Below are 12,940 nucleotides of genomic sequence, written 5' to 3'. Positions count from 1 at the left end.
AACTTAAAGCAGTGAAAAACAGTCATTACTACAGAAGTTTGCAATACACAGATAGCAGTTATAACTACCTGAAACAGCCCAAGTAGCTGAAAAAGCACCAGCTGAGGAAACAAGCTCTTCCCCAGCCCAGACTTCTGGAGAAAGTGGCACAGGAAGTCACAGGAAGGACTGTAAGTATTTTTTAATTAAACAATACATGACTGCAGAACTGTAAATGGAACAACTGTGGGCGCTTTAAGACTGGTAGCTTCTGGCTGCAAACAAGCCTTCTACAGAGCAAAATTTCTCTGTGTAACTTACCTAAAACCATGGAATTAAATGAGAAATTATATGAAATGCCTCTGATGAACACAAGTCCTACCAGGCTTACCCTATACTTCCAGACATATACCATTGATACGTCTGAAAATCCATTTAAAAAAAGAAACAACATATATGGAATATCTGAAGGAGGTGAGGATCACAGAATCACAGAATGGTTTAGGTGGGAAGGGACATCAGTGAGGTCATCTGGACCAACATCCCTGCCCAAGCAGAGTCTTCAATATTTAACAGAAGGTGCAAAGTTTCTAAGGAATTTGACTTAAGAAAAGAGAGACATTGTTAAAAGTGAGGCATCGGGTAAATATATGTTACTGATTAGCTCTCCATGGATAAATTTTGATATCAAAATTTATTAATATTTTATTAAAATTATCACAAAAAGGAGGAGTATGATGATACTATTAGGTAATAATACTAAACTATTAGGGGCATATGCAGCACAGGATCTTGAACACAGAACAACTGAAGGTGTAATTATATGAAAAGGAAATAAATTGGAATAAGATACAACTGGTGATTCAGGGACAGAACTTGGAGGCGACAGTCGCTGTAATCTGTGATTGTGATGTGGCTATGAATCACAGGTCTTGTCAGAGGTACTTCCAGTAGATACACAGTAGAATTTATGCCATAGTGAGAAGACTATCTACGGCTTTCTCTGAAATGTTGTGAATCTATAGTTGAAAAGGAACAGAGAAGAGTATGTGGGATGACCAGGGGAAATGGAAGCTTGCCTACAGCTATTACCAGTCTAGTCTAGCAACATACACCTGGAGAAGTTCAGGCACCAAACATTTCTGCCTTTCTCATACTAATTGTCAAGACAAATTCTGACTTCCATATTTTAAAGTCATCAGGTGGGAAATTTAAACTAACCTGTATTTAAAACAAATATTATTTCCTTTTATTTCTGAGAAAATTATCTGGAATGCTAAGGCCACCAAGGTACTGGCAATGTAAGCGCCAGGAAAAGGGGTGGTAAAAGAAATAGTTTATTAATCTCCTTGACTTTACCAGCAGTATGTAAGCAACACACAGAGATTAAAAACCCTAATCACTGCATATACTGCAGAAGCATGTGGACCTCAGTGCTAGATTACAGAAATAATTTAAAAACATAATCACCATTTGTAGCAGCGTGTTTGGGGGGACCCTCCGGGGTGTCCCCGGGGAGCCCCCTAAACTGTGAGTTTGCTGGTAGCAGCAGGCAGGCAAAGAGACTCCACACGGCTTCTGAGGGTGCTCATTAGATGAGGGTTTATTGGGGGTCCTACCCCCGGGAGGCAGCATGGTGTCTGGGGGGGGTGGGGGGGGAAGGGGGAGTAAGGAGGAAAGGGGAGAGGGAGAGAGGGGCCGAGAGAGCACCGGCCACGAGAGCCGAGAGCCGGCTAAGAGAGACAGCCTCGTCCTCCCAGCACACTTAACAGGGAGATTCAAAGTGGGCGCAGAATAAGACTTGGGCCAATGGGATTACAGACACATGATACTTCAGGGGAGGATCACAGGCTTGGAATAAACCATACAGTTTTGAGGGCTGAGACAGAGCATACCATTTAACTAAAATATAAGACCACAACCATTTCCTTGAGATGATCTTTCAAAGAAATGGTCAAATTCAGTAGCTAACAATTTGTGTTGTTTGTGTAAATATGTAAAGAAAAATTTGCTTTTATAGCTCAGCTTAGTTATCAAAATTGCTAGTGGACCTAAATAATTCTAATCACAAACAATCAGTATCAGAAAGAAAAAACCCAAACCACTATCAGCAATATCTAAATGGACTACTGATGCATGCTCCTACATTAAATATGTCCTCTCTTACACAGGTCTTAAAAAAAAAATACTTTGCAAACAAATAGTGGGCTGCTTGGCAAAGTGCTAGAAAGGTGCTTTGTTTTTCAGGTTAGTAGTCTAGACACATCACATAAACACTTAAAGCATTTGGAAACTTAGTAAATTTCTTACAACAGTGTTCAAGCCCAGAGATGTATCTGTTGCTAAGAGCAAAGAATTTCTATCAATCTAGCAAGATGGTATTCTTTAAAGATGGACTAAACAAGTTTTAAATAGTCCGCTCTGTGGTGGATAGAAATACCTTATGATTTCACAGAAGGGTTAAAGTAATTTCAAAAACCCCATGGAACACGTTTTATTTGTTCTTGGTTTTAATCAGTTCTGAAATATATTCACATACAGCAGGTCTGAATTACCAACATGAAGGGAAAAACATACAATAAAAAGGTTGAAGGTTTTATTTACCTTTTTATATGTTTTCTCTTCATTTGGCTTTCCAGCAGTAACGTCTCCATTTTCAGTAACAGACGACATCTAGTAACAGAAGCTTAGGTTACAAAGAAGGTATTTGCTTTACAAAAGTAATCATTCAGAAAAATCATATAATTTGTTATCCATTTTTGCTAAATTCAAACCTTTCAGAGGACAGCACACTACCAAGATCAGTGACCTATCTAGGATATTCCTTGTAAGTATTTTCCACACAGACTAAAAGGACAACACTGGCCCAGGAATATGTCCAGCATATGACTGATTCTACATGACTTTGCTTCTTTTCCCCACACCAGTGTGCAGTGAAATCTTGTTCCTCAGCCTATTGCATGGGATGTTCTTGAAAGGGAAAAACTATGAAGCTTGTGAGCCAGATAAACAGTGGCATGTCTCAGTACTCTAAGGTCCTTGGTTGCATCAATATACTGTATCTCCTTAAAGTAGCAAGGAAGTCATAGAATAACATGGAATTGCAGAATATTCTGAGTTGGAGGGACCCACAATGATCACTGAGTCCAATTCTTAAGTGAATGCCCCATACAGGGATCGAAGCCACAGCCTTGGTATTATTAGCATCATGCTCTAACTATTTGACATTGTATTTTATCACAGCTGTAAAGCCATTCTAGACCGAGAATAAACCACTAAGATAAAAATCACCTTGGTAAGACACTCTGAGTGCATCTGCCAAAGTAAACAAAACAAAAAGGTACAATGACACGGTTTAAAATAATTCTAGATTTTACCAATACTTTCACAAGGGAAATATACTTACCCTTATGAACAACAGAACAGGTCATCTGGAGCTGAGAGTGAAGATCAAGCCATTCATTGGTGGTGGTAATATTTTTCACAACCTATTATAAGAAGTATCTCTCATCACAATGCCTTAACAAATTTTCTTTTATTAACTGTAGATTTCCTTTTATTACTATTCTTCCACCCAAGCAAGCATTCAGCTACAAGTGAGGCTTTTTAAGAATCATGTCAAATAACTTGGCTACTAGACTTAGAACTTACTATACTTAAAACATATAACTTGGTTAATATACTTAGAAACTGGCAGTATTAAACAGGAGGGAATCAGTGCAGAGTAATTCCTTTTTGCCCCAGATATTTCACCCCTGTGGCACAAGCAGCTCTACAATAAAACATTTATGTAGAGCAGTACACATACATGCTCTGGAGTGTTGTGTAATTACATGTGTTATTAATCTTATAGCCTTATAATCTCCAATCACTTATAAGAAATAGCTGTGACGGTTTGGAAGACAGCACATTGAAAAGTCACAGATTACAAACAAGAAAAAATCTAATGATACTTCAAATGAGAAGAAAATCTCACTTTGTCTTTAAGCAGTTCAAATAGCATCTTGTACATAACTAAAAATTGGTTTTAAAAAGTATTCTCAGGCTTCATTCACTGATTTTAATTTTCCATTAATCTAAAGAGTATACTTAACACTACCAAGGAACCTTTTCATAAAATGAGTCAAACTCAGTATTTTCTTTTCCTTTTCTTCAGAGAAGCACCTGAGCCAAAAAAAAAATTAAAAAAAAAAAAAAAAAAAAAAGCTGGGGGGATGCAACAAATAGGAACTTGGAGTTTCTGAGAAGAAAACAATGCCTCAGAAAACATACTTCTCCTCCTGCAGCTAACTGCATTCTTCATTGTAGCCTCCATGTAAGTATGTGTGTCAATCAGTAATTCCTTCATTTGGATGTGCATTAGCAGTCTCCTGTACACTGAACTCCTATTTAAAGGCAACAACTTAGTTTTTATAGCTTTTTAAATTGTATGTAGTTCATCTCACTCACCTATATTCACACATTTAATATTAATATTCATCCATGCTTACAACTCTATCAGTACACAAAGGCATCAAGAACTTGCTTGAACAGCTTTTGTAGGTAAAGAAATGTCATTTTAGTTACTAGTAGAAGACTTTTTAAATAACTGATCACTGGATTAAAACACCAATCCCCATCCAAGCTGTTGTTCTCCACATACTTTCCAATACTATTGATACAATACAAAGTTCCACTACACACAAAACTTCCTAAATTATGAGCACACAGACTCAGCAAAAGCCAAACATAAATGCAACATGGGAGCTTTCTTTAAGTAAGCTAGCTGAATAAAACACTCATGCTAGACATGGGAGAAAAGCCTGTTTTTTTCCCAACATAGACAGACAAATTATTCAAGAGCACTTCACTTATGTGAAAATATACCCCTGCAATGCTGACAATAGGAAACAGACGAGAGACCAAATTCAGTAACTACCAAATATAAAAATTCATACACCATAAAGATAGTAAATTTTTCCTGTATGTGTCAGTTCATTTCCTAAAGGCATCTAGAATAGAATTAATTTTGCTCTAATCTTTTGAGAAAACAAACCGCTCTATCTTAACTGTGGTTGTGTCAAACAACTTTCAAAATCTATGCTGTGACAACCATCTCTTGGTCCCATGCTAACAATTTTTTGCAAAGGAAGAATTACTTTGTGTATTTTCCACCTGCCCTAGACCTACTGAAGTGGTACATGGTGCCTTCTCACAAGCTTTATAATGTACAGAGCAACAGCTACTGTCTCAGTTCTGATGAAGTTTAACAGTTCAAAGAAAGGTCACAGTCTTGGACTCACTTCCAGGCTAAGCTACAACTATTTATTTTTTTGTTACCATAGCAGGAAACTACTGTAACTAAAGCTTGAATCGCTGTATGTACCTGACAAAGGAAAAGCTCACAATAAAGATGAGGGGTAGGAGCGGGTAGAGGAAGAAAACTTTTTGTTTCAGAAATATTGTAGTGTGCTGACTTTGGCTGGGATAATGTTAATTTTCTTCACAGTAGCTAGTGTGGGGTTACATTTTAGATTTGTGCTGGAAACAGTGTTGATAATTCAGGAATGTTTTCTACTCTTGCATAGTGCTTACACAGCATCAAGGCCTTTTCTGCAGCCTTGCTGCGCCCTTCCAGTGCATGGTGGAAGGAGCTGGGAAAGGAGACAGCCGGGACAGATGAAACCAGTTGACCAAAGGGATGTGACCATATGGCATCATGCTCAGCATACAGAGCTGGGGGAAGAAGGAAGGGAGGATGGTCAAAGTGGTCAAAATGTTTTCCTTCCCAAGTGTTACGGTTTGACTTTGGCACAATGCTAGTGTTCTTATGAAAATGTACTTTTTTTAAATAAATGTTATGAGATGTGATTAGGAATAGAGCAGAGCAGGTTCAAGCTTAAAAACAAAGAGAAAAACTTTATTAAGCTACTACTACTATAAAAAAAGACACACAGAATTCAGAATGAAAACTCTCCAAAACACTCTTTTTCTTTTTACCTAATTTCTAATAAACTACAGTGAGACAAAACTCTGGATTTCTGATTATGTTACTACTTTCTATGTAATTTTTTTTTAGTTTATTAAGGGAGAGAGGAGTCTCTCTTGTACTACAGACTCTCAGGAAACACAATTGTAACTCTTCTGTGTTTCCATGTCACACATAGCAACTGCCTGGAGAAAATTTGCTATTGTGACACTTTCATGTCACAGTGCTCTCACTACTGTGTATGGACAGACTGCTCACAGGGCTCTTTTAAGGATGTTTTGTTAAGGACCAAAAGAACAACAGTTCAGTTTTTTATTTTTGGGACCATAGTCCCCCTCAATTTTCCTTCTCCCCTGGGGCCGAGTGTCTCAAGAACAGAGATCTTCTTCTTCTTGAAGACAGAGGGCACCACCACACCCTTCTCAACTCTTCTCTGTTCACTCCATTCCTGTGCTGGCTGTTGCTGAAGCAGGTCTCTTGGCTCACCATTGCATCTCTCTAAAAATGCAGTCTCTGTTGCAGGAGAAATTGGTTCAGTCTATGGCTATACAAGAAAAGTCCAGCCAGAAGACACTTCATAACTTCTTCTCACTTAGGAGTTCTTCTTTTAACATTTCAGGTCCCAGACTGTCTCTTTTTTCTTTCAAATCAAGGAGGAGTAGTATTTCACAAAGCTTTCATTATCTAAGAAGGGGTTAAAAGTCTAGGACTCCCAGGATGGCTGAAATATTGGCCCAGAACTCCAACTCTCACAGCTGGGCACCTTCCCCCCCACACCTCTTTCTCCTCTACCAGCGTACTGCCACACAGTCTCTGTCTCTTTCACTCTCTCTCCCTCTGGGTGGGGGGGTCCAAAGACATCTCAGATTTTCTCTACCCTTCCATCTGCAGGGGCTGGCTCGGTTCCAGTCCCTTCACACCCTGGGCCTACCTCTCCCAAGCCACATGGCTTCCCTTCCCCCCCAGCCTGTGGCTGGGCAGGGGAGGTCTGCACTGCATTCTAACCAAAACCAAAGAGAGAGTTCTCTTACGAGTTCTTACTTTTAACTTCCAGTGTTCTCAGAAGAATATCTATACCTTCAGTAGTCACTCCAAGTACCAATATCTAAACCTAACTACTAATTAGTTTGATCCCAGCTTCCAGAGAAAATTCACTTCCGTGTCAAACCACAACACCAAGTCACCATTACATGTTATGGGGCCCTGCTTTCCTGGGAATGGCTGAACTCCTTCCTGTCCATGGGAAATGGTGAATGAATTCCTTGTTTTGTTTTGTTTACATGCACATATTTTCCTTATTTTCCTCTTACTGGTAAGATTTGTTCAGACATATTTTCCTTATGGAAGCTGTGAGAGTAGCTTTTAAAGTCAGTTCTTCAACTCACTAAAAGGACTTGCAGATCTGTAAGACAGCATTCTTCCACCAAACCACATTTCGGACAGTCATACACTGCCAGATTTCAGCTCTACTGTGAAGCTGGAGAGCTTTGTTACACAAAATTTTGCCAGAAGAAGCAAGTCTTCTAAGCCAAAAATGCTCTACAGTGGAAGAAATCCATGAACACATATTCATTAATGAAAAGTTACTCTTTTCATACTTGTTCTCTTGTGTTTCCCCTACCCCAAGCTCAAGTACCCAAAAACCATTCATGGTATTCTTGGAGCTACCTGAAGGCAGCTCCAAGATCAAAAGGCACTATTAAAGCTTCTTTGAAATTTTAAAGATTTGAGTTCATACCTTCATAGGCACTGAACAAACTTCTCTTGCAGATGATGCATTTATAAAGTCTCCCTCCTGTCTGGATTCTCTGCCAACTAACACAATATGCACAACAGCACTGGATTTCCAAATTAGATCTCATCTTATCTTGTTTATTATTCCATGAAACTTGCTGGTACTCTGGACCACTGTCAAATTTAGTTGACAAACTTAGGTCGATCAAAACTGTCAATCATTTTTCCCTACCCTCTCCAGCAGAATTTGAACAGTAGGATTATTTATCAGATTATTTGTAAATGAAGGGGTTTGGGACACAAAAAAATCCTCTGGCACACATAAAAATTGCCTACATACATCTTGTTTCAATACAAAATCCATCCAACGGTATCAGCATACTATCAGTACTATTTTCAGAAGGCTCAAGAGGCAAATGACTTGTTAGCTTCAGGTGAATAGTAGGACTTATATTGGTTTTATTACATTTTAGCTCCTTAAAGAAGCTTTTCTCCATGCTTTAAAACAATGCTGACTATAATTTTCATTGTTTAATTGCCTTCCTTCTGAGTTTACCAGACAATGAAGAGTGGTGTTTAGGAACCTGCAAGCATTGCTAGGCAGAGTGCCAATACACAGATCTAAAGAAGTGAAAGGAAGCATAATTTAATGCACAGAGTGGTAAAGGGAACAACACATCAAAGATCCAACAACTTTCTCAACAGTCATCACAAGTTAACCCCCTCTCCAAAAACCTTATGTCTTTTAATGTCAGAGAACATTTTTTATACACGAGTGCTTGGGCAGTTACATAGTCTCCAAATAAAAATTGAGGTAATGTATGTAGCCACTCAGTTACAAGAAAAAAAAAATATATATACAATTCAGCTCTCTATTTTTCTTTTTAATAATATCCCAAACACTAGTTTGTGGAATAGATTCACTTTGTACCAGAAGGACACGTAGACATCTATGATCAAACTTATATGCTCCCATATCTGAAACATCTGAGGAGTAAAAAATAACATACATATTTTTAAACTGATGTATCCTGGTCACGAAGTAAATGTTTACATGTTGCAATGGACTCAACAATCATTTAAAAGTCATTAAAAGCTTCAAATCTAAAAAAATTCGGATTTTCAATCTGAGAGCATTTTATCCACCCAATCCCTGTAATGCCTGTCGGCCTAATGAACCTCAATTGTCAACTGCGGTGACTTCCACTCTTCACAGAAGTACTGAAAGATCTCTTATGTCTATTACTGCAAAAGTAGAGCAAACTTTTTACTGCATCATAAACACCATTCATTTATGCCACTAAAAAAGTAATTTAAAAAAATCTATCTTTTCTGTCTCTCTGACAGAAAAAAAACCAAAGTGTCATATGAATTTAAAGAAGAAGGAGGGAAAAAGTAAAGAAAAACCCCAAACAATTAGGTCTGAAACCTTGTCAAGATCTCCCAACCCACAATTGATTATGGAGGCTTTAAGGGTGACTGAAAGTAAAATCTTCTATGTAAAATTTGTGATAGTACTTGTGAAAACCGGAAAAAGTTGTTCTTGCTAATTAATGCTATAATGAACAGAGTGAATAGCTAAAAAAACAGATCAGAAACTGTGTAGCCTGTGATGCCTAACAAGAAAAGCCTGCCAAACAAACAAACAAACAAACAAAAAAAAAATAAAAAAAAAAAACCCTGATTAGTCTACCTATCTGATTTATTTTGTATTTTGCCTCAAAAATAATAAGATGAAAATCAGAAGTAGTACACAAAGTGATGAAATTCACAAATAAAGTAAAAGGTAAAAAAAATCTCATCTTTCTCCTGGTCTTTGTAATATCATCAGGCCAGCAGAAGTGCTACAGTGAAAGCAGCAAGCAAAAACCAACACAAAACTGCCATTTAGACTGTTCATCTATTCTAGGTCATGTCAGCTGTTCACACCACCTTTATTTACCTAGCTTTAATAATACACATTAGTTTCAGTGCCCTGACAGATCTTTTAGTCTCTCAGCAATTAATCTGAGCACAATGCTAAGATTCTGATACTGTTTGATTTCTATCATTGGCCTCCCTTCCTTCCTCCCCCTAGTTTCAGGAATACAGCACACTACTTGGATGTCTTTTAAAAATGTCATAATAGGATGAGCATTTTTTTCTTAGTTTGCTGGCTGGATTTGAAAAGTAACTTATCATACTATTCATACTATAAAAAACATTTGTTCATATTGTAATGTTTTGGTTTACTGCAAGAAATATCAGATCATCTATCTTCCTCCTTTAGCTTTCAGATGGGAAAAAAGATGAAAATGTGGAACTTCAGAAAATACCACTTCCATCAAAGTCAACAAATACTCAGAATACATCTGATTACCCAGAAGATGTGACAACTTACAAGAGTCCCTTCTTCTTCCATTTAAAGTGGTAGTCCTTGTGCACTAACCTGTTCTTCAAGGTGAAACACACTACCATTGTGACACTGGATATTACATCCAGGGTCACAGGAACAGGATCATCACAAACTATAGCTACAAATTATGTCCTTCATTTCAAAAATAATCTGCTGCAATTCTTTCAGATGGAAACTATTTTACAACAATGCAAATAAAACTGAAAATTCATTAAAGGAGCCAAAGTGTAGAAGTCCTTGGAAACACAGCATACTGTGCTTATTCAATAAAGCACATAGATTTTCATTTGTAACATCTGTATTTTGTGAATTCTGCATGTGACAGATAACCTGCATGGAAGAGGTGGGCTGGGCTTTGTTCCTCCTCCATGAATTTCCAAATTCAAGGCTTCATTCCAAAGGCCTTAAATCTATCTCACTCCTCTACTCCCTATTAGCCTACTATCATTTACTGTCAACTACTGTGTCTTCTGCTTTCCCTAGAAGCACCTGAGGATCTCTTACGTCTTGCCAAACACCATCTGTAAAAGCAGAGCAAACTTTCTACTGTGTACTAGATGGTGTGGATGTCTTAATAACCATGGGACTTTCCCAAATCAGTGAGCTCAGATCAGCAAGCAGAAAGAACAAACATTTGATCTCTGACATAACTGACGTCAAAATGTGTATCTTGCAGAAACTGTTAACAGGCCCTCCTTTTACAAAGTGAAACGGCCCCATTAACTTCTCATTATATTTTAACAGTCTGAAAGCATACAAAGCAGAAAGGCATATTTGTACGTAGCCAAAGAAGACTTCCCAATTGCTACCTATGTTTTCACTATTCTGATTTCATGTGCCAATAACAGCACTTTTTAGAAAACTAGCAAGCTTTCTATAAAGCCATCTGGAATTACAAATTAATAAAAGTGTCAAGATAGAGTTTTCTTTGAAACAGCTGAAAGAAGGAAACATCTGCATGCTATATACAATAGTATGGAATATAAGTTAGGGTAGTATCACAGTGAAGGGCACAGGTAGAAGACTTGGCAGAGCCCAGAATCAGAGCTCTGCTTCTTTATTTTGGCAACTTTGATATGGCAATGGACTACTGTTACTAACACATACCAAACACTGCACTTTGAGATAATACCACCACGTAATGCATGCTGTCCTGCCGGGGCTCACCCCCAGATTGGGGTGACCCCGAAAGGTGGAAAAGTTTCTCCTCCAACCCGTGCCTTCAAAGAAAGACTCAGCAGTCTTCAGTTGTCCGGTCTCAAGGTAGTTTATTGTATGTTATCTAAAAGATTTTCTTCCTGAACTGATGTGGTCCATTCAGCAGGTCAGACAAAGGCACACACACACACACACACTTCCCAGAGGGCTGGTGCCATCTTTAATATCATACATTACGTGTTAAATGTTCATGGTTTTTCCCCAATGCCTATTTCCTGTATTGAATGGTGACTTTCTACTCTAAACCAATCTGTGAGTGCCAACATCACCATGAACACGGAGGTTAGGAAGGAGAAAGAAGGAGGACAGGGCACACCCAAATCTCTCCATCTTAGAACCTCTGACCCCCATGTACAAAACTCAGACCCCTCTGTACAAGGCCTAAAAGCCCCCTGTACAGCACTCAAAAATCCTTCCTTTCACTTTGTGACTACTTCTATTATAATATCTAAACTTTTGTGATTTCTTGTTCTTCCTGCAAGGTTGGTAAATTGTTCCATGGATCAGATTCAAAACCACAGGGGTTTCCAGCTGCATGCCAGGGTCTCAAATGCTTCTGATCTGGACCCGGAACATCCAAGAGTGTCTGAGGGACACTTTGGGTTCCGACACTGTCCAATAAAATACTGCAGGGCACTGAGAAAAATGGTTGATAAGGAAAAAGGCAGAAGGAGAGAGAAAATTCTTCTACTCTAGTCTTTGATGGTACATGCAAAATAGAGTGACAGGGATCATGCAACTTTGTGATCATGATTTTTTGAAAGGAAAGCACAGCAATCACTCATATAAGCAGCAGGTAAGATCCATGGGGAATGAAATCTCATGTACAGCAAAAATGAGATCAGTGAAAGTGTCAATTTCTAAAGGAATGACACAAACAGAGATGCAAACAATCCCACCTTGCTGGGTGGGGAATAGATATAAAAGAGGAATTTGGTCAACCCAAAAGCTTTAGTAATCTGAAACTCCAGAAACAGTCATTTGAGAAAAGAAAAATAGGTCAAATGTACTTGGAGAAGATTAAGTATAAAAAGAATAGACTGAACATGCAAGATAAAAAGCAGAAAAGCACAGGACAAGTTACTTTGATAAGAAATACATTTGCAATAACAAGAACTTCACAATAGCTGTATTGCTCTAGTTTGAAACCTTTATCTTTTTAGTCATCCACATTTTTCCACCTCAAAAGGAGGTCAACCACACCCAAAACTGCTATGCAAACATAACTTTACAACAGAGGCAAAAAATGGTAATAAGAATTCTTTGAATTGAGACTTTTGGGTGGACAACACAAAAAAGCTGTGATTAAAATAATTTGCATGCACTAAAACAGATGGATAATTTGTGCATCAGTTCTACAGAGGTAACTCATAAATGATACACTACTGGGCATTATTTAGGCTATTTTCATATTAGCATGCAATTATTCACAACAAAGTTTGCAGGAGGATATGTCATGGAAACACTGAACTCAATACATGAGTGGATTATTATGATCTTCAAGTTCTCTGTGCTTTCTTCCCCAGGTCCTCTGACTATAACTTTTGTAGATATGAATGTTAATGAATGCTAGCTAAGTTTAACTGTTCAGCAGTAAGATTATCTAAGAAATTCAAGTATTTTAAAATCTCATTTTTGTCTCCAAT

At 38.0% G+C, this 12,940-nt stretch overlaps 1 protein-coding gene across 4 annotated transcripts in view; it reads right to left on the bottom strand.

Moving 5' to 3' along the window:
• PIP5K1B (phosphatidylinositol-4-phosphate 5-kinase type 1 beta) overlaps positions 1-12,940 on the bottom strand; it is a 100,612-nt gene that overhangs the window by 60,678 nt on the left and 26,994 nt on the right. For 3 of the 4 annotated variants that reach the window (XM_053931974.1, XM_053931972.1, XM_053931973.1), the window contains exons 4-5: positions 3,386-3,467; positions 2,584-2,652 (exon numbers count right to left, since the gene is read on the bottom strand). The exons of the other annotated variant lie outside the window; for it this stretch is intronic. In XM_053931974.1, coding sequence (XP_053787949.1) covers positions 2,584-2,652 — 69 coding nt within the window. In that variant the 5' untranslated portion in view covers positions 3,386-3,467. The remainder of the gene's footprint in view (positions 1-2,583; positions 2,653-3,385; positions 3,468-12,940) is intronic. 4 annotated transcript variants of the gene reach the window in all.

Source organism: Vidua chalybeata, chromosome Z (genome assembly GCF_026979565.1).
Source record: "Vidua chalybeata isolate OUT-0048 chromosome Z, bVidCha1 merged haplotype, whole genome shotgun sequence".
Taxonomy (NCBI): Eukaryota; Metazoa; Chordata; class Aves; order Passeriformes; family Viduidae; genus Vidua; species Vidua chalybeata.
This window is presented reverse-complemented; position numbering and strand designations above follow the sequence as displayed.